The sequence below is a fragment of the Dromiciops gliroides genome, chromosome 2 (genome assembly GCF_019393635.1).
Source record: "Dromiciops gliroides isolate mDroGli1 chromosome 2, mDroGli1.pri, whole genome shotgun sequence".
Lineage (NCBI taxonomy): Eukaryota > Metazoa > Chordata > Mammalia > Microbiotheria > Microbiotheriidae > Dromiciops > Dromiciops gliroides.
The window spans coordinates 465,751,977-465,777,330 of NC_057862.1; the positions used below are offsets into that span (position 1 = coordinate 465,751,977).

General features: G+C 48.3%; 1 protein-coding gene across 3 annotated transcripts; it reads left to right on the forward strand.

Annotated features, from left to right (window-relative positions):
• Nucleotides 1–466: 466 nt before the first annotated feature.
• ZMIZ2 (zinc finger MIZ-type containing 2) lies at nucleotides 467–24,455 on the forward strand. 3 transcript variants are annotated; one of them, XM_043985120.1, is made up of 19 exons: nucleotides 467–707; nucleotides 8,962–9,104; nucleotides 9,367–9,481; nucleotides 9,944–10,146; nucleotides 10,494–10,686; nucleotides 11,362–11,625; nucleotides 11,978–12,157; nucleotides 13,304–13,387; nucleotides 13,622–13,793; nucleotides 15,504–15,645; nucleotides 15,968–16,178; nucleotides 17,309–17,414; nucleotides 17,616–17,773; nucleotides 18,657–18,724; nucleotides 19,078–19,146; nucleotides 19,660–19,904; nucleotides 20,569–20,741; nucleotides 20,866–21,111; nucleotides 21,800–24,455. In XM_043985120.1, exons 2-19 carry the CDS (start codon nucleotides 9,055–9,057, stop codon nucleotides 21,905–21,907), a joined length of 2,787 nt encoding a protein of 928 aa, XP_043841055.1. In that variant the 5' UTR covers nucleotides 467–707; nucleotides 8,962–9,054; the 3' UTR covers nucleotides 21,908–24,455. The 3 variants fall into 3 exon arrangements, with proteins under 3 accessions (XP_043841055.1, XP_043841057.1, XP_043841056.1); XM_043985122.1 differs by having other exon boundaries at nucleotides 13,307–13,387; XM_043985121.1 differs by having other exon boundaries at nucleotides 8,965–9,104.
• Nucleotides 24,456–25,354: the final 899 nt, after the last annotated feature.

Sequence of the window (25,354 nt, forward strand, 5' to 3'; positions counted from 1 at the left end):
CAACACAATTGGAGGGCACCGGCTCTGGCGTGTGTTGTTCTCTGGCTGACTAGTTATCCAGAACCACCTCTTGTCCAGGGTGGGGGGCAGGTCCTTACTACACCTCTCAAATGCAAAAACAACCCTTGGAAGTGGTTGGGGGAATCGTAGTAGGTAGAGAGGGGGTGTGTGTGTGTGTGTGTGTGTGTGTGTGTGTGTGTGTGTGTGTGTGTGTGTGTGTGTGTGTGTGTGTGTGTGTGTGTGTGTTGAGGAGGGGAAGCGTCGGGAGGGGGAAGCTCTCAGGCAGCAGAGCAAGTCCCCCCTCCGTCCGTTTCCCACCCCCCACCCCCGCCTCCCCCCGCAACTCCCGCCCTCTCCGTCTTGACCCATCGATCATTCGGAAATGTGTTGCTCTCGCCTGAGGTGGGGCTGGGGGCGGAGCCAGTCTCCCGAGCTCATGCATATGGATGATGCGGCGGCAGCGGCCGCTCCATTGTGCAATCGGAGCCGGGAGGCGGCGGTGGCGGCGGCAGCACCAGCGGCCCCTGGAGCTGGGCGCCTGAGCTGAGCCCCCCGGCCGGCGCAGCGGCCGCGAGGCGGCATGGAGCTGGCGGGCCGCGGAGGCGGCGGCAGCGGTAGCGGCCGGCAGCCGGCGAGGCACTGAGCTGGGCCCGGAGCTGCAGCCGGGCTCGGGGGCCCCTCGGCCATTCCGGACGCCCGGCCGGGAGGTGAGAGGGCCAGGGCTGGGGCTGCGAGGAGGGTGGGCGATATGGCCGCGCCGGAGGGGCAGGTATGGGACCCAGCGCCGGGGTCGTCCCAGGGCCTGCGAGCCCCGCTCCCTCCCTCCTTTCCCCGGCTGGGGTCGGGTCCCCCGCATCCCCTCCCGCCGCGGAGCAGAGCTGCCACCCTCACCGGGGAGGCCGGGATCACCATGGCAACGAGGCCGCCGCGGGGGCACGGGGGCGCGGGGCTGGCTGGAGTGAAGTGCCCGTGCCCGGGGCGCGCGACCGGACCAGGATGAGGGGCCCCCGCGGGGAGCCGCGGCCGCGCGCCCAGCGGGCCCCCTTCCCACGCCGGCGGCGGCACCGTGTGGGTGTCCGGAGCCTGCCCGCCCCCCAACCCCCGGCTTCCTCGCAGCGCCCCCTTTCCACCGGGCCTGAGCTGTCCTTTCGAATGAGCTAACCAGGACCGATGAGGCTGTGACTGTTTGCCCAATAAAACCCAGGCGGGTGTTGGGGCGCTCCCGAGCCCCCCCCCCTCAACACACCAGGCGGCTGCTGCTTCCTCTGCATGGAAGGGGGGGGGGCTAACATGGGTGATGATCAAGACCACCCCATCCCCCTTCTGTTCCCTTTCAGCCTCTCTGGCTGTCTCCCTGTTGGGACATACCTTGACTGAATTCCTTTCCTTGGGGTGGTCCTAAGCAGAAATGACCCTATTGTTAGGCAGAAATGACCCTTTTGTCTCCCGAGGTTTTCTCTTTCACCCAACTTGAGCCATTGTTTGGGATTTGATTAGGGGGGGAAACCCAGCTGTTCCGAGAAACCCGAGAAGGTGAAAGGGAGGGGGGGGCTCTAGGAACAGATTTACTCATCATTCAGTACCTTCCTTACCTGTGTGTGGTGAGAGGAGTGGGCCTTTCTGGATAGCTTCTCCCTTTACAGATAGGCATTGCCAGGCCTACTTTGGTTTGTCTTGCCAGGCCCACTTTTGTTTTTTCTATCCCATCTTCTTAGAGGCTTCCCTATTCCAATCCCCAAGAGGTGTCCACCGGTGTAGTCTGTGACCCTACCTAGGCTCATTCCCAAAGGTGCTACACATTTCTCCTGGGTCCAAGGTAGACTGTTTACCTTTCTACTCCCCTGCCATGGCCTCCCAGAGAGCACACCCCATTCCAGAATGGGGAAACTGAAGCCTGGAGAGGCTAGAATTAGGACACTCAGGGGTGGAGCATAAAATAGCAGTACTAATAATAATGTCAGTAATAATGTCTTTGATTCAAAGTACTTCATTTGTATTATTTATTCTCACAGATTTTTACTTAGAGAAGATTTCACAGGGCCATCTACAGAATGTCATAAATCATGAAGGGTACAGATAGGGTGAACCTGGACTTAATCACCAAATCCTGGAATACTAGAATTAGGGGGTACTCCTTGAAGCTTGAAAAAGGTAAATTTAGGATAAATAAAAGGAATTCTTATGTTTCATAGTAAACTTAAAGAACTAATTATTCCAGGAGGTACTGCCTAAAAATCTGAATGTTTTAGAAATTAGCTAAATTTATAGATGATAGATCCATAATGAGTTACTAAGGGCAACTAAGAATGTTGGGGTTTTTGGGGAGGGGTACATCTGTGATATTTTATGATTGATATCTAACAGAACAATTATGCTATTACATAAAATATCCTATGGGATCAATGTTAGACCTACAGTCACGGACTGGACAGGGACAGGCCATGTTTCTGACCCAAGGTAGCAATTCTTTTGTTCTTATTCACATGACAGTCCTCTATGAAATAGATAGGAGCAGGAACTGTTCTCCCTCCTCCCACTATTTTGCTTATTGGAGAGTTGAGGTTTAAAGTGATTAAGTAATCTGGCCAAAGTCACTGTGACTGAACCAGCATCAGAACCCAAGTATTCAGGCTCCTGCTTGATGCTTATTCTAGTAGCTTATGCTGCCTCCCAGAAATAGAACACAGCCAGTCCAGTCACACAAGGCTGTGGCCCTTTCTAGTAGTACAAATTAATCCTCCTCCCTATATTGCTTGGGATTGAATCAAGAGAATGGCTCATTTTCTGTTCCCTGCCCCTGTCAGGAACTCTTCTGTCCCATGTAATCCATCTGTAGTCTTTAAATTCATCTGGTCTCCTTTGTCCCCTCTAAGGTTACCTTTGCCTCTTAGGAGCCACAAGGTAGAAGTCTGTAGCTGAAAAAGTCCTCTAAGCAGCTTTTTGCAATCTCTGGAGAATGAGTTGCCACAGGGCCATCCTCTTGGGAGTCTGGTTGATTAGTTGGGAAAGCAGACAGCAATTGGCCCTGTTGCTCAGCTTTGAAGAGAAGTAGTGTTACTCCTGTTCCCAGTTGAAAGCCTGGACTAGAGTGGAGCCTGAAGAGAGTCTAAAGTATATGGAGACAGACTTAGAGCTCTTCTGGAGTCTTAGGCAAAATTAGGGCCCATAGGATTAGCCACCAAGACAGGCAGGCACTCAGTTTGGCATGCCTTTGCTCTTTAGTAGGTTAAAGCTGTCTTATCTTTCCAGTCACTTAGGAGGTCTAGGGAGATCTCTTCAGAGCTCAGGTCGTCCATAATGAGAAGGAAGGCTAGAACCATGTTTTCTGTGTTCTCTCATTTCAAGATGCTCTGAATTTCTCATGCTCTTCGAACTATATGGATTACCCTGCTACCCCAACGTAACAACATTTGGGGTGTCAGTCTGTCCCTGTTATCAGTGAAAGTAGATTGAAATGCAGCCTATTGCAGAGAAAGGAGCTGGATATGGTGTCAATAGAGCAAAAGGAAAGGAAGCCAAGAGAGATTGGTGCTTCTGTGTCTTTCTTTAGGAGGTAGAAAACAGACGACTCCTGGGTTCTGTTGTTTCTAGCTCTCTGTTCCTGGGCCCAAAAGGATAGAGAATGAAATCTGCCTCCATCTCCAAAGGATTAGGATGATGAGCTCCCAAGTCTTTGCCTTTTGTGAATAAGAGACAGCCTGGTATAATTAATAAAAAGAAAACTAGATTAAGACTCTGGAGACCTGAGTTTTAGCCATGGCTATACCACCAACTTGTGTGACATGGGGCAAATTACTTAACCTCTCCAGGTCTCAGTTCCTCATCTGTAAAATGAGGGATTTGGATTGGATGATTTCCACAATCCCTCCCAGCCATAACATTTCTGAGCTTCTTTGCCAAGACTCTGGTCGGCCTGCTAAGGTTCTGCAGAGTGTATTAGCATTAGAGAATGATGGTTTTTTGTTTTTTCACTCAAAAAAAACTGCACCCAAGGAAATCTGGAGGGAGCTGTCCACCAAAATGGAAGGAACTACAGAAATTCACAATAATGAGTATGGTAGAAAAATCACCTTGTCTTTTGCAGGATTTAGGTTGGAGGAACTGAAAATATTTGTGGTCTCCTGTCCATGGCAGGAACTTAGTTGATTTGGAATTCCCCAAACCCGTGTGATAGTAGGCCCCTCTCTCCTCTTCAGCTCCAGCCTGATAGTCTCAGCCAAGGACCCAGTCCTAACGCTAAGATGACCTGAGTCCTATACAATTTCCTAGATAAGCTAAAATGATCAGACACCACAGAACAAACCTTTCTCACCCCAGGAAGATTTCTTGACCAATCTTTCAGGTTTCCTTCTTAGATCTCTTGCAATATGGGACAACAGAGTGAGCCATTAGAGGGACTCTTGTGGGGGAAGAGGGATTGTAATGTTTCTTTCTATTCATTCCTGAGAGAGAGCTAGGTTTGGGATTAGAGTTAGCACACTGATGTCAAAGAAGGAAGCTCGTGGGTTTTAAGTTGCTTGAGAATCCCCCCACCCCCTTTCCTGTGTGTCATCCCTGCTTCAAGGATTTGGGAAAGCCTCAGTTTGGTCTGACCCTTGCTGAGATGTTTCAGTAACTGGACCAGCTGAATCTTTTTCTTCATCCTGAGCTGGGTGGGCCCTATGTATGGGACCCCAAAAGAATGCCAGTTCCTTGAAGGCCACAACCAATTTGATGTTTTGTCTTTGTGTGCCTTATCACCTTAGCACGGAATGTGCACGTGGTAGAAAAGGTCTCCTTAAAGCCTTGGTGAGTTGAATTTAGGCCCTGGGGATAGAAAGGTGTTGGGGCCCCTGCTAAAGCCTGTAGAGTCCTGTGCTAGGGGGTCAAGCCTTGACAACCACTGCAGTTGATTGTCCTGACTCCTCAGATATTGGAACACTAACTGGTGGAAGGCATGGTGATTACCTGTGTGAGTAAGGAACAGGAAAGGCTGGGAGGTAGGTGGGCTTGGCCTTATGCTGCCTAGAATTTCCTAAACCTCACTGGCAGGCTCTGGAGCCCAGTCTTCCCCTCCCCCTACTGCTCTTTCAATTAAACTGCATGCACTTACTTCCCTCGGGGCCCCTCCCTGTGACTGCCTTGCAGCTGTCCCTGGCTAGAAACATGCTTCTGAAAGACCCTTGTGAACTGGGTTACTCTTAAGAGGCCTTATTTGCCCAAGAGTTAGGACTGGAAAACCCCACGTTCTATGAGGAGAGAATAGTTGGGTCTTTGAAAGAATGCCTGAGCCTCCTGACTCCTCCAGGTCTGAGGAGGGGGGCTAGTTTTTTGCCTTTGACAAAGAACCCCATTTCCGGGCACTGTGTATGAGACAGCCTATCTTCTCCTTTCTATCTTTCCCTAACCAAGTAACTCCACAGTTCTCTAGGAAATTGGCTTGAGTTCTCTGAGCTAGAAATGAAACTTCCCCTTTTCCTCATTACTTTCTTGTCTCATTCTGGTCTTCTCTCCCTACTATCTAGCTCGCTAGTCAGATCACTAAGACTCTAACCTCCTAGAGTCTTAGTTCTGAACCTGGCTCTCCCCTTTTTTTTGTACCTAGTTTTCTTCCTCTCCACACTCAAAAGTTGTAAAGAGATTAGAAGACCAAGGTTAACTTTTCCCATCCCCCAAGCTGGAAGTTATGCATAAAGTACTTTGAATTGCTAGAGGGGGTGGGGTGGGCTCAGTGATTTGGCTTTAGTTGTGAGTCTCTTACTCAACTACTGAGTCCTTGGTGTTTTGGGTGGTTGTGATGCCTTGTGCAGTTGTCCACCCCCCAAAACGCAACTCCATTTCAGCATGTCACATCATTGCAGAGAACACTGGGGCTGTCTTTAGGCCAGAGTCTCCTTTGTTCCCCAATATGGGACACAAAGGACCAGTCCTCCAGGTGGGCTTTCCTTTTTCTTTTTCGTGGGGCAGTGAGGATTAAGTGACTTGCCCAGGGTCACATAGTAAGTGTCAAGTGTCTGAGGTTGGATTTCAACTCAGGTCCTCCTGAATCCAGGGCTGGTTCTTTATCCACTGAACCACCCAGCTGCCTGCCCCCCCCCCCCCAGGTGGGCTTCTCTTAACACTTGAAGAGCACTGATCCACATATCTTACCCTTTCATGGGACTTTTCTGAAGGACCAGTTGAAACGGCCTAGTAACCTCCAATCATGGGAGGGGATTGCTTCAGTGGTGAAATTAGACCTTTGGTTCCAAAGAACTAAATTCTCTAGAGGTCAGTAAAGAAGCATCTTGACCCTTCTTTTTCCTCCCACCCCCACGAAAGAATATCTGGAGTAGAAAGGGCTGAGGTTTTACTAGTTCAAATTAGAAAACATACACATTAAGAAGAACATTGGGGGAAAAAAAGAACATTGGACTTTGGGTCAGGAAAGCTGGGTTCTAGTGGCCTTAGACATGTCACATTTCCTCTTCTATAAAAGGAAATGGGTTATATAATTTCTAAAACTTTCAGCATTTCAAGGGTTCTTTTATTCTCCAACTTTTGTGTGCGTGTGTGTATGTGTACTGTTTATGTACATATAGATAAATACACATATATTTATGCCAGTTATCCTTAGAGACTTGTCTTTACTATCCTGCTCTTCCCTGTGTCTGTCCATCTTCCCATTTCTCTGTCTCTCCTTGTGTCTTGCCATAACTGGTGCCACCTCTGTTTTGGTCCTACTCCTGTCCCTGTCTCACAGTGTAGCTCTTAGGCACATGCTCTCTCTCATGAAGCCTTTGGGTTTTTTGTTCACAATTGGCATTTTCCACATTGTCCCTTTTGTTAATTGCTTGGCTCACGGATGTTTCTGCATGTCTTGGTCAGGCTTGCCTGTTCTTTGGAACGCTGTCGTTCTTTTATGTACTTTGTGTCTTAAGTGTATCATGCCTCTTGTTTGCAACATCTCTTGTGCAAGTCCTCTCTATCCCCTGTGTGCTTCTGCCAATTACTCATGCTGTATGTGTGTGACAGATGGGAGCAAACACATCCCCTCTGACAGATGGATGTACACAATTCCTCAGACGGACACACATGTTCAAAGTGTGTCTGTGTGTGTCTTGAGCGGGCATCTCTGCAAAAATCTCTCTCCCTTCATGTCCACCTCGGTGCTCCTGTGTACTCTGCCCTGCCCTAGATGCACCTCTGGCTGTGCTTTTGTCCTCAGTGGCCAATACCAGCTGTTTTCCATCTCTGTAATGACTTAGTCTTCGAGGCAGTAATGCTCACACTCTGCCTAGGCGACTGGCAGACTGCACAGAAGCCCGAAGTGGGATGGCTGCTGCCTGTCTAACACAGAGCACAGCTGGCTCAGGAATGGGAACAGAACGAATGCCCCCTCCCTTATTGGGGAGGAGGGAAGAGACCGTGTTAAAGGGCTCACGCTGGATTGCCAGCTACTGTTCCATGTACTGGAGCAGTTCCTGCTGCCTCCTGAGGTGACTTAGGCCGCTTGGCCTGAGGAGAAGGGAAGGCAGCTGGTCTCTGTGCTCTTTCAGACACAGAGAAGGAATTCTGTTAGGGAAAAAGTCCCTTGTTTCCAGGGGATTGGGGAAGAGACTAGAGGAGGCGGGAAGACCTCATGTCTCCACTCTGCCGCCAAGATGCTGGGCTTCATTTGAGGGAAGGTTTTGTTTTTGCTTTTTCCCTCTTGCCTTTTTTTTCTGACCTCCTTGCATGGTGTCAGCTCCTGATAAAGGGGAGTATGGTGGTCTATCTGTTGGTTGGAGTAGTTAAACCACATTGTAATTCCTTGGACTCTGCTCTTCCCCACTAAGCCTCTCTGACCTTCTTGACCTTGGATAAGGTTCTATTCAGCACCTTTCTCAGAAAAATAATTCTCAAGCTTCTTTGGACTTGTTTTTCAAGTACCCATCTACATTTTCGGGGAGCTGAGCTGTTGCCCTTTCTGGACCCTGCCCAGCCTCAGGAAACTGAGCTCAGAGGACCCTTGCTGATACTGGGCTGCTGGTTCTTCCCAAGGCTTTTTTTTTTTTTTTTTTGCACGGGGCAAGGGGGGTTAAGTGACTTGCCCAAGGTCACACAGCTAGTAAGTGTCAAGTGTCTGAGGCTGGATTTGAACTCAGGTACTCCTGAATCCAGGACCAGTGCTTTATCCACTATGTCACCTAGCTGCCCCCTACTCTATCTTTTTATTTCTTCCATGCTTAGTTCCTCTAGGGAAATCTTCATTTGTCAACTATGGAAATCCCTTTGAACAGGAAAACAGTGTAGTATCAGCCTTTCACCTCAGTCCTCCTAGTGAGGCAGCAGCTTTCCACAGCCCAGAGGCCTTTTCCTTCTCTACCTGCCTGATCCAGCCACTTCTCCAAGGAGTCTCTGACAACCGGTTCTTCTTTCATTATCTCCCCCTCCCCCCTGTGCAGTTTCTGCTGAGGGAAGCTGAGATTTTTCCCTTTTCTATCTAGATACTGAAAGACAGAGGAAAAGCTTTGTCTAGAGGAGGGAGAAGAACGTTTGTGCCCAGACATACAGCTTCATGGGTCATTCATACTGCTGCTCTGGGTGCCTGTGTGGCAGTAGCTGGGCCACATGGGGTTAATGTACTCTTCTTAGCTGGGCTTGCCAGGAGCAGAGGTTTGCCAGACATGGGCAGGACGCCAAGTTCCTCTAGCTGGCCGAGACACCCTGAGTATGGCCCCCTGGGTCCCTAAGCTTAACCCTGCCCTGCCTGGGGTGCCCTCCATGTGCCTCAGAGCGATCTGGTGTACACTGCTCATGAAAAAAGAGCCCTAGTGCTCCGTGCTGACTAGCTCCTGGGCCCCCCAAAGAGCACATACCTGTGAACTCTTCCATTCAGCTTTTCTCCTCATTGTTGGTCATGGGGCGGGAATGACTCAAATACTATGGTTTCCTGTAAAACCCCTATAGCATCTTCTGTTGAATTTTCCTCGGAGATGAGTTTTTCTCTTTCTGTCACAGCAGCTTGGAGGGGCTGAGGCCCAGATCAACCCCACTGAGGTCAACTATATTGAAGTCCCAGACCCCCCTGTCCCTCACGATACTTCACAGCCAATGAACTCCATGAACCCAATGAAACCTGCCCTCCCCCCCACGCCACACGGGTGAGTACAAGAAACAACTCCCATTCCTGTGTTGGGCCTTGCTTAAAGGCAGGACCTGTGTGGTTGGTCTGTCTGAGTCATGATTATGGTCTCCACTCCCTATCTTCCCTGGGATGACCTATCCCTGTACCAGCCTTCAGTTCCTCTCAGAACAGTGAATCCCTGTACTATCAGGCACCCCTCTGCCACCTAACCTCAAGATTGTGCCAGTTCACTGTCTGGAACTTGAAAAATGTTCCTTACTAGCCTCTTTCCCCCACAGTGATGGTTCATTTGCGTATGAGTCTGTTCCTTGGCAACAGAGCACCAATCAGCCAACAGGATCACTCTCCGTGGTAACCACCGTGTGGGGAGTCAGCAATACATCCCAGAGTCAGGTAAAAGCTTCCCACCCAAATATCCAGGACATCGTCCACTGTCCCACCTCCCCCCCCCATCCCCAAGACAAATCCTAGACATTAGTCCCTTTAGTCTCCCACAGCACATCATTCTGTGTTGTCTCTCCAGTATCCTCAGTAAATCCCCACCCCACCCCCTACATTCCTTTCTCTCCCTTAATCTGACATCCAGGCCCCCTCTGTTTTGAAGTAGTAGAAGGCTGCTGTGTTGGAGCAGACTCATCTGTTATTTCCCTTTAGAGAAAGAGTTCTTAGCCCAGGGTCGATGGACCTCCAAGTGTTCCAAGGAGAAATTTCAAGGGTTCCATAAACTTAGATGGGAAAAACATTATATCATTATTTTACCGTTTATGTATCTAAAAATATTGAGAAGGGGTCCATGACACAGAAAACCCCCGCTTTGGAGGGGTTTGGCAATGTGAGTCTTATTGCTTTTTGTAGGTTTTGGGAAGCCCCATGGGCCCTGGGGGGAACCCCTCTGGTAGTCCCATGATGCCTGGCATGGCAGGCGGCAGTCCTGCTCTGAACTCTCCTCAGTTCTTGGGGCAGCAGGCTTTTCCAGAAGGCGGTGCGAATAAAAGTTATATGCAGCAAGGAATGTATGGTCGTGGCAGCTACCCTGGAGGGCCCGGCTTCCCCACCAGGTGAGCACCCTTTTGTTGAAGGGGTTTCCTGTCCGACTCTTTTGAATTTTCCCCATTTAGAATGTGGGTCTCTAGTTCACAACATCTAGCACAATGCCCTGTACATACTAGGGAGTCGATGAATATCTTTTGGTTAATTGTATATGCACAGACTAACTGTGCTGCTCTGCTGACTTTGGCTATGACCTAAAGCATTTGAAAAAGAATGAATGAGACTCCATTCTGCCTAAGGAGTTAGGTAGCCAAGTCCCTTCTCTGCAAGAACACAAACCGTAGCCTTATGTGGTTAATAGGAGGCTGCTTCTGAGCCAGGGCAGAATGGAGGTATAATCTTGTGTCTCCTGCAGCTACACAGGCAGCCCAAGTGGCCCTGGGGGCCTAGGTCTCCCCTCACATGCCACCCGACCCTCCACTGACTTCACTCAGGCAGCTGCTGCTGCTGCTGTGGCTGCTGCCGCAGCTACTGCCACTGCTACTGCTACTGCCACTGTGGCCGCTCTCCAGGAGAAGCAGAGTCAGGAGCTGAGCCAGTATGGAGCGGTAAGGTGCCTTCCCTGACTACTCACCTTGCCCCTGTGTGCCCAGATTGAGGCAGCATGGCGTAGGGGAAGGATAACTGGACTGAGAGCCTGGGTTCTAGTCCTAGTTCTGTCAGTAACCAGCTGTGTGACCTTAGGCAAGTCACTTAACTTCTGAGTCTTGGTTTCCTTGTCTGTTTAAAATAATTGGATAGGTATTTCTAAGGGCCCTGCTAGCTCTAAAAATGCACAGTTCTTTGAGGTCACTGATAAAAACAGACTTAGTCTAGGTCCTCAGCACAGCACAAGGAGAGGGCTTTTTTTGCTCTAAGATGGATATGCATGGATAAAGTGGGGGTGGGGGAGGTAATGGCTGAGGGCTATATGGTTTCCCCTGCGCCTTCCCCTTCACACTTCTGGGAACCTTGGGGAGTCTACTGGAAAAAAGGTGGGAGGGGCACTGGATGAAGGATCATGCTATGGGAGAGAACAGTAAAAGACCCAAGAAAGATACTGTAATGTGATAGAGGTCAGATGGGATGGTAAAAGTGTTGTGCTAGGCTGAGGGTGTTGTGGAATTATTCTCTCTCTCTCTCTCTCTCTCTCTCTCTCTCTCTCTCTCTCTCTCTCTCTCTCTCTCTCTCTGGTATTTCTCATGGGTAGGGCCTTGGATAATTCCCTTTTTCTCTCTCCCTAGATGGGGGCAGGACAGCCCTTTAACAGCCAGTTTCTGCAACATGGGGGTCCCAGGGGGCCCAGTGTCCCAGCTGGCATGAACCCTGCCAGTCTAGGAGGGGTGATGGGCCCCTCTGGTATCTCCCCCATGGGCATGAACCCAACCCGGGCACCTGGAATGACTCCCTTGTATGGAGGGCAGCGACTCCCCCAGCACGGCTACCCAGGGGCCCCCCAGACACAGCAGATGCCCCGACAAGGAGTCAAGAGAGCCTACTCCAATGAGGCGAGTACAGGGCAAGATCTGGGAGCAGCTTCCCTTAGGAATCATTACTGACAGCAACCATACACAAAGGAGTGGGAGCCACACTCTCAGGTTGGAGTGAACCATCCAGGCAGGGCCCAGAGGGCAGCTGGAGCAGAATCCCCAACTAACCCAGGAATTCTCCCCTCCCCCCTCCCTACCTGAGCTCCCCTTGTGTTCTTTCAGGGCTTAGAGTTCTGTATTCCACCACCCTTGTGCAGGAGAACAGTGCTCTTCTTCTTGGGACACTTTATTCCCCCTTCCAGATGCCTTTTCTCTGGTCTTCCTTATACCCGCTAACTAACCTTGGGTATGTGTCTTACCACTTTTCCAGGGCTACCCAGCACAGCAGTATATGCAAGGTGGCCAGTATGCTCCCAGCGCTGCCCAATATGCACCAAATACTGCCCAGCCATCAGCACCCTCCCCCTCATACCCTGGCCAGAGGATGCCGATCCAACAAGCGATGGGCCAGTACCTGGCCACCTCCAGCTCAGCAGGACCCTATTTTAAGGTACAAAGCAGCTGCCAGCTTGGCTCATAGAATTGTGGTTTGGAAATTCAATCAAGAGAGTAACTAAGTGAAGAGAAGTTTATAGATGTCCGAGCCATCTAGATACCTCAAAAAACATGAAGCTCTCTCCATTTGACTATAGAAAAACTGAAGCACTGGACGAGGACAAGTTTTGTTCTAGGCCTTGGTATCACTCTCTCTGGAGCAGTGACAGTGTCCAGGAAGGCAACTGTAATTTGATCTTTCATCTACTACTCTTGGGAGTGGAGATGATGAGGATTGCTTCTGCCCCAGCTGAATGAGGCATCAAAACGAACCCTTTGCTGCTGCTTGAGTTCCAGAACTGGGAGGGAAGCTGCAGAAAGGTGGGGCATAGTTTGTTGCCCTACGCTGCCGTTTCTCCAGTTCTCAAACTCAAAAGAATTAGCAAAGAGGTTTCTATAAACAGATATATAGAGCAGAAGCTCACCATCTTTTCTCTCTTGTTCTTTGTATGTTGAATTGTCTGTTGGTTATTTATTCAAAGGTGGTACCTAGGAAGTAGGGGAGGTTCTTTTGTGTCCTGTGCCCCCTATCCCCCTTTTTTTCCCCCTTCTTTCTTCCCAAATGCCTCTGACCCAGAGTCTTTCTATTACCTAACATTGTACTTCGGGCCATCACTTGGTATGCCAGTGTTTGAGGGAATTCTGCACTAAAGGTACAGGGTGTGACGTTTAAAATTCTTTAAAGTTTTTTTAAATTTTTAGTGAGGCAATTGGGTTTAAGTGACTTAAGAAAAGGCCTGTCTAGCCTAGACCTCCAGCCTGGCTTGCTTCTTCCTCAAGTCCTCTATTACGAGCCTGTTCCAGCACCAAAACTCCAAGGTGAAGCTTTCTCTGCATCTGGAGGAGAGGCTGTCCTTACACACTACTTCAAGCTAATTGGCTAGCATTACCCAAATCCATTGGTTCACTGGACTTGAGGATGGTCCCGTGTTGAGCTCAGTTCACAGCCTCTGAGAACATACCCTCTTGCAGGCCAGTCAATCTCAGTCAATCCAATCAATCCCAATCAAAGGCCAGGGCCTTTGGGCATTCCAAAACCCATTATTTTCTCACAAGGGCGAGGCTCTGTTTGCAGGTCACTGACAAAGGATTTTGTCCCCAGCAGTCCACGGAGCAGTTCAATGGGCAGAACACCAACTTCAATGGAGGGAACTTCAACAGCTACAGCCAGCCCAACATAAATGGGGTATGAAATGGAAATTGGTATACGGGGTCCCCTTAGGAAGATAGCTTGACACCATGGGCCAGAACATGAGGAGCCTTTGGTGAGAGTTAAGCCACTTCTCACAAGAGCTCTTCCCCCTCCACCCCACAACATGAGTATGCTCTCAAACACAGACTCACACATACACCCCTGTTATCCAGGGCCCAGTTATCCAGCCATCACTTACCCTGACAGTTTTGGTCTGTTTTCCCACAGCCCACCCGATCAATGCCTGGCTATCCCAGCTCCCCACTGCCTGGGAACCCCACACCCCCTATGACTCCTGGCAGCAGCATACCACCGTATATGTCTCCCAGTCAAGAAGTCAAGTCTCCATTCCTGCCTGACATTAAGCCCAATATGAGTTCCCTGCACCCATCTCCCTCTGGTAAGTCTCATTCTCAGGGTTTCTAAGAGTTTGAGCTCTCAAAAGAAAGATTATTGAAGGCTAGGTTGGGAATGAAGACATTTTTTATCTTCCCACAGGAAGCCCTGAAAATCATTCAGTGAGTTAGAAGACTCTATGTGTCAGCTAGAAAAGCCCTTTATTTATTAAAATTTTTTTTATGTGATAATCTTTTTTTTAAATAGAATTTTATTGATATGTTTTGTTTTTATGTCACCTATATTTCTCCTTGTATTTATTCCTCCTCCCAGAGCTATAAGATAATTTTTTAAAGGGAAAAAAAGAGTTCAGCAAAACTATCCAACACATTGAAGAAAGCCTGTGCAGCATTCCATACCCATAACCCTTCTGCAAAGGAAAGATGGATTTGTCTTTTCCTGTATCTCTTTGGAGGCCAAGCTTGGTTAATATAATTTCCAAGTATTCAGTTATTGTTTTGTTCCTTCCATTTACATTGTCACAGCCACTCTGTGTATTGTTTTCCTGGTTCTGCTTCCTTCACTTCTCATTAGTTCCTCTAAGTAAACCATGTTTCTCTGTATTCATTATATTCATCATTTCCTACATCACAGTAATATCCCTTTATGTTCATGTACTATACTTTGTTTTTAACCATTCTCTGGTTGATAAGCATCTACTTTGTTTCCAGTTCTTTGTTACTATAACAACAAAGTCTTGTATAAATATTTTGGTGTATATTGAGGCCTTTCTGTCATTGACCTCCTTGGGGTCTGTGCCTAGCAGTGGAATCTCTAAGTTGCTAAGACAGTCTAATGAAGAATTCAGAGAAACATGGGAAGACTTGTGTGAACTGATGCAGAGTGAAGGGAACAGAACCAAAAGAGCAATATACACAGTGACTACACTGATATAAAGGAAGACAACAGAATTCAGGTTGTATAGTGGTCAATATTGGTTCCCACTAACTAAGGGTAAAATAGACTTCCTTGCTGCTAAGAAGTGATAAACTAGAAGAGCAGAGCAGTACATGTGCTATCAGTCACAATCACTGTATTAGATGGTTTTGCTTAACTTTTTTATGTCAAAGGACTATAAGTGTGGGGGGGATCTCAATTTTTTTTTTTAACATTACCTTCAGTGGATGGAGTTAAACTCCAAACCAAACACAGTTCTCTTAGCTCTTTTAGAACCATGGCAGATAAGAGTTTGGGAATCTGAAACCTTCAGTCAAGTAACAAAGCAAGGGTGATTCCCTTAGAACTTGAGGTCTGCCCGTCATCTTGCCTCCCATCCTCCATAGCATCTGGGGCGGGCCCCCCTGTCCAAGGCTGGCAGGGCAATGAGGCTCTGCTATGCATCCCAGCTGGGGGGCCCCCTTTAAGGGGCAATGGAACCTTTGGTTCCAAACATTCCATGACCGTTGAAAATGACAGTTGAGAACAAGGGGATGCCCAAACGCAGCCCCTAGCATGGCTCATCATGACAGCATAGTGCAAGAGAGAAGGGGCGGATGCGTCCTGGGCCACCCTAAGAACCAGGAGGAAGCTGGGCCTCGTGCTCGGCCTGGCAGGAGAGAGGGTGGCGTCCGCCCCAAGTCCATACTGCTGGTGGGGTGCCAGCTGGGCTCTCCCACCACCCCCTCTGCCCAGCACCAGCTCAAGCTACATGTCCGCTGGCGCTGGGTGTCACTGGTGCCCATGCCCACCACCAGCCCCTGTACTCTCCTTACAGGAAATCCGTGTGATGAGCTGCGGCTAACATTCCCGGTCCGAGATGGGGTGGTCCTGGAGCCCTTCCGTCTACAGCACAACTTGGCCGTCAGCAACCACGTCTTCCAGCTCCGGGACTCGGTCTACAAAACGCTGATGCTGAGGTGAGTGCCCAGCTATCAGTGGCACTGGGCACAGTGGGTGCCACCCAGGACCCCTGCCTTCTCTGATTGATTTTATTTTATTGTGTGGCAATGAGAGTTAGGTGACTTGCCCAGGGTCACACAGCTAGCTAGTAAGTGTCAAGTGTCTGAGGCTGGATTTGAACTCGGGTCTTCCTGAATCCAGGGCCAAGTGCTTTATCCACTGCACCACCTAGCTGCCCTGACCCCTGCCTACTCAACAGCCTGTTTTTATTCCCACTTGCTATATTTTGTGGTAGATTTTCTGAGTTATGGGCTGTTTGTCTCCTCTTCCCTGGTTCAGACCTGACCTGGAGCTACAGTTTAAATGCTATCATCATGAGGATCGGCAGATGAATACCAACTGGCCGGCATCGGTGCAGGTGAGCGTCAATGCCACTCCCCTCACCATCGAGCGAGGAGACAACAAGACGTCCCACAAGCCCCTCTACCTGAAGCACGTGTGCCAACCTGGCAGGAATACCATCCAGATCACTGTCACTGCCTGCTGTTGTGTAAGTGATTTTTGGGCTACACAGTCAGTGAGAACCGGGAGTGAGAAAGTGGGGTGGACAGCATAGCTGGGACCAGACAAACATGAAATACAGATGAAAGTTATATCCTTGCACAGGCACATTGAGTATAAATATCTGTGTACAGATATCCCTGCCTGGTGATAGGGTAAAGCTGCTAGGCCAGTTGAAGATGTCTGAGTTGTAGGCTTTATCACTAAGAAAAGGGTACTGGGTTCCCTTCCTTGCAAGCCAAACATTTACCTTCCAGTCCCTTCTCTATGCCCACCAAAGAGGGACACGGTTGTATGTCCTGCCAGTGCTTCACTCGTTACATTTGGAGTTGACATTAATTTGTCTAAATGGTGAAGAAAGGCCCCTGTGTGTATAGGACCATATTCCTGGAGTCCTGGCTCATTTCAGAGATGCCAGGCCATGCGCCAAGACTGGATCATTGCTCTCTGTAAGGTGTCTTGGCCAGTTGTAGAGAAGGAAGCAGGGGAAAACCTCCCCAAATGGAGAATACAGCACCTCAATCAACATTCATCATGGTTATAAGGAGGAGCCCCCCCAACTCCCGGCTATATCTGCTGCTGTAAGGAAGCGGAGAATGGGCCCCAAAGGGCCAAATTGTACAGGGCTCTCAACACTGAAGCCAGACCCCAAATAAGCGAGAGAACATATTGTGAACAAGGAAGGCTAACCTTCAGCAGACTTCCCAGGCCCAGTTTTTCCTGTTTTTGGTGGAGAGATGGGGACTAGGAAATAATCATTTTGATTAATTCAGGAGGAAGGGGGATCAGTATCTCTTTTTTTTCTTTACAAGTAAACCCTGGGTAACAGCAGCTGTGCTTGAGGCTTCTAAATGAAGGCCAATGTGAGGAGCTCTGTGTCAAATAGAGGCAGCCAACCTGTGTTCCAAATGGGGCCAAAGGAACTTTTATCCCACACCTAAAGACTCACAGGGGAGGGGGACGCTACAGGTACCTAGCTTCTTCCCTCTATTTCCTTCTCCTTTACCCAACAACAGCCCTGAAATATAGGAGCTAGACCCGGGGGCTGGGACTCAGCAAGTGGGGCGCCTTCAAACAGCTGGTCTCTGCCCCCTTGACCTGAGCCCTCTCTTTGTGCAGTCGCACCTCTTTGTGCTGCAACTGGTGCACCGGCCTTCGGTTCGCTCTGTGCTGCAGGGCCTCATCAAGAAGCGCTTGCTTCCCGCAGAGCACTGCATCACCAAAAGTGAGTAGCGCCTGGCTGGCCACCACGGCCCCGCCTTTGTGGGGTAGGGCTGGGGCATCAGATTCTGCTAGCCTCCAAGCCAGACAGCCATTTGATTTGTCATTGTGAAATTTGACTCAGGGTGCCCATTTCCCCATGGTGTATCCCCAGCTTCTTGTAAGCTCAGGGGCATCTCATCTGTGTTTTCTTCCCAATGATCAGTAAAGCGGAATTTTAGCAGTGGCACCATCCCAGGAACCCCTGGGCCCAATGGAGAGGATGGTGTGGAGCAGACCGCTATCAAAGTGTCCTTGAAATGTCCCATCACCTTCCGAAGGATCCAGCTCCCTGCACGAGGACATGATTGCCGCCACATACAAGTAAGATGGTGGTGATACAGCTGCCACTTTACATTTCCTGGCCTTTCTGATCCTTTTAGATCATTGCACCCCTTTTGTCCCCTGGAGGGGAATTGAGGACTGAGATCATTTATCCATCATGCCTTGAGCCCAGTTTGAAGATCTAGAAATTGGGAGGTGGGGGCAGAAGGGTAAAATATATAGGCGTACAACTGAGGCAATGTACAAACCCAGCTCACTCAACTTGGGTACTTCTTACAGCTTCATGCCTTGTTATATGTTCTCGTCTGTCCTTAAGGGGAAGGGGGTGCCCCCAACCCATGACATTAGAAAGTAAGCTCATTGTTGTTTTTTCTATTTTGAGGTTTTTCATCATTGCTCTGATTTTTCTCTTATAACATGATGAATGCAGAAATAGGATTAATGTTATTATGTTTATGTATGTGTGTGTATATATATATATATATATATATATATATATATATATATATAACCTATATGAGATTACCTGCTGTCTAGGGGAGGGAGGGAGAAAAATCTGAAATTGGAAAGCCTGTATAAACAAAAGTTGAGAACTATCTTTACATGTAACAGGAAAAAAAATACTTTATTAATTTAAAAAAGAAAAGAAAAGAAAAGAAAGTAAGCTCTTGGGGCAGCTAGGTGGCGCAATGGATAGAGCACCGACCCTGGAGTCAGGAGGACCTGAGTTCAAATCCTCAGACATTTGACACTTACTAGCTGTGTGACCCTGTGCAAGTCACTTAACCCCAATTGCCTCACCAAAAAAAAAAAAGTAAGATCTTTGCCAGCAGAAATTGTTTCATTCTTTGTTCTCATATCTCTAGCACCTAGCATAGTGCCTATCGGCAATAGTAAGTATACTATCTGATCTTTTTTTTAGTGCTTCGACCTAGAATCCTACCTGCAGCTGAATTGTGAGAGGGGAACTTGGAGATGCCCTGTCTGCAAGTGAGTTAGAGGGATTATGCCTTCTGGAATCACCAAGGGGCTCTGGGGATTGGGGGGATGGAGAAGTTGGGGGATTGCAGCAGTGGTGGTGGCAGTACTGATAATTTGCATTTTACATAACGTTTTATACTTACCAAAGCACTTTCACATGTTAATTCACAACCTTGTGAAATATGTAAGGCAGAGTAAGTTAAAGATGGGGAAAACTTGCATTTCATAGAGATAAGTGACTTCTCCAAGATTTGTCATACACATTGGATGCCCAGAGAATTGGCTTGTGATAGAGAGAGAAGGGTGGCTCTGAGGGAAAAACCTTGTCACTTGCTAATAATGTATCCTCTGTTTCTTTGCAGTAAGACTGCATTGCTGGAAGGCCTGGAGGTGGATCAATATATGCTGGGGATCCTTATTTACATCCAAAAGTAATTCTAATTGGACTTATCTTGATTTTGAACTGATTTTTTTTCCTTTGGCCACCAGAGGGCAGTCATGACCATGTGAGACGTAATGCTTAGATCTACTGAAATCTTTTCACTCATGCCGCAGTTGGATCATGGAGCCCTCCCAGGAATTGGGCCCAGAGCCAAGTCAGGGATCATATATCCTGCTAACTTAATGATGCTGGGTACACATGGTAGATAATCAACAATTCATTTCAAATCAATAAGGATTTGAGTTGGAAAATCTCACTTTTGAAACTCAAGGGACAATAGCAATGCCTTATAGACATTAGGTAGCCAGTAATTGTTTGTCAAATTGATCTGGGCAAAGAGATACTTAGAACTGAGGCTTAGTGAAATGGGGAAATGACATCAAGGGATGAGGGCAAGGAGGGTAGGTGAGAGAGAAATGGGTTGTAAAGATAGAGCATAGACTAAAAAGTTGATTGTCTGCAGGGTGTCACCTCTTCTTGTGTATTCCCTTCCCTTCCCCAGTTCAGACTATGAAGAAATCACCATTGACCCCACCTGTAGCTGGAAACCAGTGCCCATCAAGCCTGACCTCCACATTAAGGAAGAATCCGATGGGCCTGTTCTGAAGCGCTGCCGCACCATGAGCCCTACCCATATGGTGATGCCTAATGTCATGGAGATGATTGCTGCTTTGGGCCCTGGCTCTTCCCCCTTTGCCCCACTGCAACCTCCCTCAGCCCCTGCCACCAGTGATTATCCCAGTCAGAGTGAGTACCAGCCTGATTGTTTCTTTTATAGTTTGAAATAAGAATCCTTAGGAACCTGGAATGACAGGGGGACCATGGGTGAGGGGGTCATCCTCATTCTTCTACCCCTGTCAATCCTAATATTTGGAGGACATTTCAGGAACCTGACTTATTCAGGGTAGAATATTCATTAAAATCTTACCTTGTGTGTGTGTTCCCTTCTCAGTCTCAAGGAGATTTACAAATGCTACTACTATCAGCAGTAATAAAGGCTATCCTTTCTCTTCCTTGAAGAGTTCTATCCAGTGTAGACTTTTTTTTGTTTTGGTTTTTTGGTGAGGCAATTGGGGTTAAGTGACTTGCCCAGGGTCACACAGCTAATAAGTGTTGAGTGTCTGAGGTCGGGTTTGAACTCAGGTCCTCCTGAATCCAGGGCTAGTGCTTTATCCACTGCACCACCTAGCTGACCCCCAGTGTAGACTTTTGGAATTGATATTACCAATAAGTCAGTTCTCTAAATAAAACAAAACAACCAGCCCAGACATGTTTTTTACAATTTTCTCCCATCTTAAATGCCTTTTAGAATTTAATTTGCCATAAGTCATTGATTTCAAAATAAGTCCAAGCCACAATAAGGCAGTGTTACTTTGAAGAATTTATCTCACAGAACAACTTTGTTTTGCAGGTTCTAACTTTTCAGGCCCCGGAAACTTCCCTGATTCTTTTCCCCCCACCACACCCAGCACCCCTACCCTTACTGAATTCACCCCGGGGCCACCACCAATCTCGTACCAGTCAGACATTCCGAGCAGCCTCCTGACTCCAGAAAAGCCTCCGGCTCCTTCCATCCCTGGACAGGTCAGTACAATTGGGGAAGGGGGCGAGCCTTAAAGAATGGTATCTATGCCTACAAAGGGAGAGAGACTAGGGAAGAACAAATGAATCCTGTAATATTTACTCTGGCTTCCTCCTCCTCCTTCAGATGGCACCGTCCGGTCACATGGACCCATCTCACAATCCTGGGCAGCAGGGGCTGCACAATCCCAATCTCAGTGCCCCTCCAGGGCCACAGCTCCATCATCGGAACCCGCCCCCCCAGGCCCGGCCACCCTTGGGGCCATCGAGTGGGGCAGGTACAAGTGGCGAGTTGGCCTTTAATTCTGCTGCAGGCATGATGGGGCAGCCAGGGATGCCTGGGACCGGAGAAGGGCCAGAGCCAGCTCTGGATGTGAGTCTAATTCACCTCTTGTTAACAGTACCTCTCTGAGGGAACGTGAGACATTGAGAAAGAGTTGTAGAGGTGGGGAAGAAAGGTTAGTTGTGTTTCTTAGTCACAGGGATTGTCGACTTAGGGCTAGAAGAAACCTCAGAGCTCATTCAGTTCCCATATTTTACAGATGAGGGAAAGGGAAATCTAGAGAAATGAGGAGATTTAGAGAAATGTAGCCTTTTATTCAGTAAAGGCAACATAGCATAGTGAATAGAGAATTGGCGTTCAAGTCCTACGAGACATTACAACTCTCTGAGATGATGATAAATTGTGGAGCAGGTGCCATTCTGAATTGGCAGGGCTCCCTCACTGAGAGGTCCAAACATACCCCCACCCCTCAGACCATAGCTGGGCAGCAGGACAGTCAATGGAGGGCTAGAGTTGGCCATTTGGAAGACCCGAGATCAAATCCCACCTTGGTTGGCAGAGGGAGCTCTACAGTTAAGTCATATCTTTGACTGTCTATACAGTAACTGAATCAAAGTTCTTGAACATGTCAGTGCCCCAGCATCTGAAAGGTTGGCCCTGTAATTATAATTAGAGGGGGGTGTATTTCTGAGGTGGATGGAGGGTAGTGTGCTCGCTGGCTTCAGCAGGGGTTAGAGGACGAAACTCTGGCTCCTGACCTTGTTTGCTTCGTCTTCAGCTCCTCCCGGAACTGACCAATCCTGATGAGCTGCTGTCATACCTGGGCCCGCCTGACCTCCCCACCAACAGTAATGATGACCTGCTGTCCCTCTTCGAGAACAACTGACCCTTGATTTCATTTGGATCCCCCAGCTCAGGCTGGGATCTACTCGTTGGTCTGAGAACTGCCATGCCCACTTGTACATCCACTCCTCATTGCCCCTCGGTCCTTCCATACTCACCACTGTTGTCCCTCATCCAGAGGCAGGGAAACAAAGGAGTTTGAGCTGCCCACACATCACGACGCTCACCCAAACACAGCCCCCTCTGTCGTCGGTCAGACCTTGCAGCCACAGTGTGGCTGCCCACTTCAGTCCGTCCTTCTTCCTAGTTCTTCTGGCCCCCTTCCCTCAGCTCCCCGGCAGCACTGGGATTGAGGCTTCCTTTGCCTGGGCCTGCTGTAGTCTTTCCATCTTCCCCCTGCACAGGCCATTCCACAGGGTCCTAGCAGGAGCCTTCCCTTTCTCTACCCTGACCGGTATCAGCCCTCCGTCTGACTCTGGCTTTGAGCCTTCTGTTCTATCTTCCTCACGAATGGGGCCGAGCATGCTCTGTGGTGGTCTGGGCCTGTGGACTCTGGGAGGGCCCTGGGCTTTTTTCTTCCTGGCTTGGTGATGAAGCCAGTCCTACTAATTCATCTTTAGTAGTCATTACGTATGTGGACCGAAAGGCTACAGCAAGCCCCGCAACCCTTCATCGGGGACCGAGGAGCTGTCACGTAGACTGGATCTCTCCCCACCAGCCTCATTCTATCTGGCACCCATGTTTCCTCTTCCCCACCCCAAGCCCAAGTGCAAGAGGCTGTGTAGGGTGGGGTTGGGGGGGAAGGGAGACGATTAATTACAAAGCACAAAATGTACATAGTGTAGAAACACTAAAAGCAGGAAAAAAAAAGAAAAAAAAGCTATTTAAAGGAAAGCGAGTCCCTCTGTTGTACAGCCCCCTTGGTTCCCCTGTTCTTTCCCCCATTCCCATAAATGTGCATATTCCCTGACTTTGTATGAGTGACCATTCCATTGGGGAGTAGGGGTCCTAAGCTTCAGCCCTGGCAGGGAATATACTTGGTGGGAGGGGGGAATTGTTATTCACCAGGATGTAGAAATTCTTTGGCTGTGCCCTTCATCCCCCATAATCCCCCCTTCTGCAAAGTAAACGAGTAACAGCCACGTTTTTTTAAAAAACCACCTTCCCTTTACCTGTACCCCTGGGGAGAGAATCCAAGTGGTCAACTGTCCCTTCTTGGAAAACCATTGCATCTGTCTGGCTTATGGGGCCAGAGCCACGTGTGTGAGCAGTACTGCCCGGGGCCGTTTTGTGTATCCTGTTTCAGTATCTATATTAAAGGATTCCCTCTTGGTGGGCCTGGCTGACTCACCTCCTTTGTGCTCTGAGGTGGGGAGAGGGGGCCAGGGATGCCTGTGCTTTTATTATCCCTTCCAGGAGCCAGTGAGATGTAAGCTAACTGTAATGTAGTGAGATGCTACCAACCAGCAAGGGCAGATCTTTGTTCCTGGTGTTATAGCATGGTTCATAGCCCTAGATTCTCTAGCAGGTAAACTTAAAAATAGTCTGGTCTTCTCAATTCTAAGTGTTATGGGGCATAACAAGTATTAAGCTCCAACTATATGCCAGCCACTGTTAGTTACCTGGGATTCAAATATGGAAAGACAGTCCCAAGGATTCTGATTTCAATTCACCATCATATCCCTGCTGGGAGGGAGACACAAGGCTTCACAGAGGCCAAAGCTTTTCCAATTTCATCTGCTAGTACCACGCTTCCTATTCTGTCTGCTCCTACTCCATTGGCAGGGAAACTATTCCAGCCTCCTCCCTGGCCAAGGTTCAGTTATTCCAACCCCCATGGAAAATTCCCTTTTCCCCTGGAATTTTCCAAGTTTGGCTTCAACCTGAGGGTGATCCTGTGAACCGTGGCCAGGGCAAAAAGGAAATTTGGACTTTCCCTGTATGGAGATTTGCCATCTTTAGTCCTCCCTTGGGGATGAGGCTCAGAGGGGCAAGTCCCTCCTTGATGGATCTGTTGCCCCATTAAATAGTATTCTTAAATCTGTTCCCTTGGCATGGAATCATGATGGAAAAGTCAGGCCACAGAATGGGTGTACAAGGAAGCTGTTTGATGGAGCAATGGGGGGAGAGAGGAGGTACCACCATGGGGTGAGAAAAGGCGTGACAGGGTGTGTTGTGCATACTGAGGCATGGTTGGAGCAAAGATATTTCTTCAAAGAACTTGTGAGGACTTGAAGGAACCAAATCATTTGTAATCAGCTGTTTTTCCTACCAGAAGTAAATTGTAATGCTTCTCTGAACCAAAGTACAGATGGTTTAAAGCTATTAGCCAAACTTAGATGCCTTTGTTGGGAGAGGACTTCATGAAATTCAGTGTTCAGACTACCCAAGCAGCAAATCCAAGTGTGTTTTTTCCTCCAATTTTTGAGATTCTGAACTTAAACACCAAATAAAATGTGTCCATATAGGTAGCAGAACAGGAAGGAAAAAAGCTTGTATGTGAAACTACAGATATCAATTGTGTATAGCTTTTCTAGATCGATTGCTCAAATGTATTCCCAATTATAAATTCCAGCCTCTGATTCTCAGTATGTAGGTGTCTACCTCACTATTATTTCCAGTCCTTCCCTGTATCAGTCAATAAATGTAAATATGTTCTATACCCAGTGCTAAACACTGCAGATACCCAGGAAGCTAACAGGCAGTCCCTAATCTCCAGGAGCTCACACTCTAATGGATTATGTGCAGTCAGTGGTAGGTGGTAAAGTTTCTAATCTGTAATGTCTATGTTATGGGCTTGTCACTGGGCTAGCGCCTTCTGAATATTCTTAGCCCAGGTCACAAATACATATCTTTAGCAGGCCACAACCGCACATAGCTCACTCAGTGGATTTTAATCCAGAATTCCCAGTTCCAAAGGACTGAACTGCTCTGGTTTTGTCTTTCTCTTCCCACCTGTGTGGGTGGGTAGGTCCTATGGGAATGTACTGACTAAGAGACAATAGAGAAAGCAGTGTCTTGCTGGGGCTGGCTCACCAGCTACTCCCTCATTTTCTTCATCTTCATGGATACAGTAATATTTATTCCCCACCCCCACATAAGTCATGAGTCACTTCTAATGTAGCTGCAAGGCATCTCAAAATAGCTAGTTCCTTCCCACCATTCTCACCTCTCAGGTCAGGATCTTAGTTCTTATTTTAAGAGAAATGAGGAAAAGCAAAAGCACTGAAACGAGTTGCATAGCCAAAATCAGAATTATCAACATTATTAATAATGGTCCCCGTGAGATCTGCAGGGATCTGTCCTTGTGGGTCTTAAGTCTGCCTGGGGAGATGACATTCTCACAGAAAGTTGAATGACATCTAAAGTCAGATGCCAAATAATCATTATTTGGAGGGGAGGAAGGGAAGGGAATAAGCATTTCTAGAATTCCCACTCTGTGCCAAGCACTGTGTTATATGCTTTTTACAAATAGCTCATTTAATCCTCA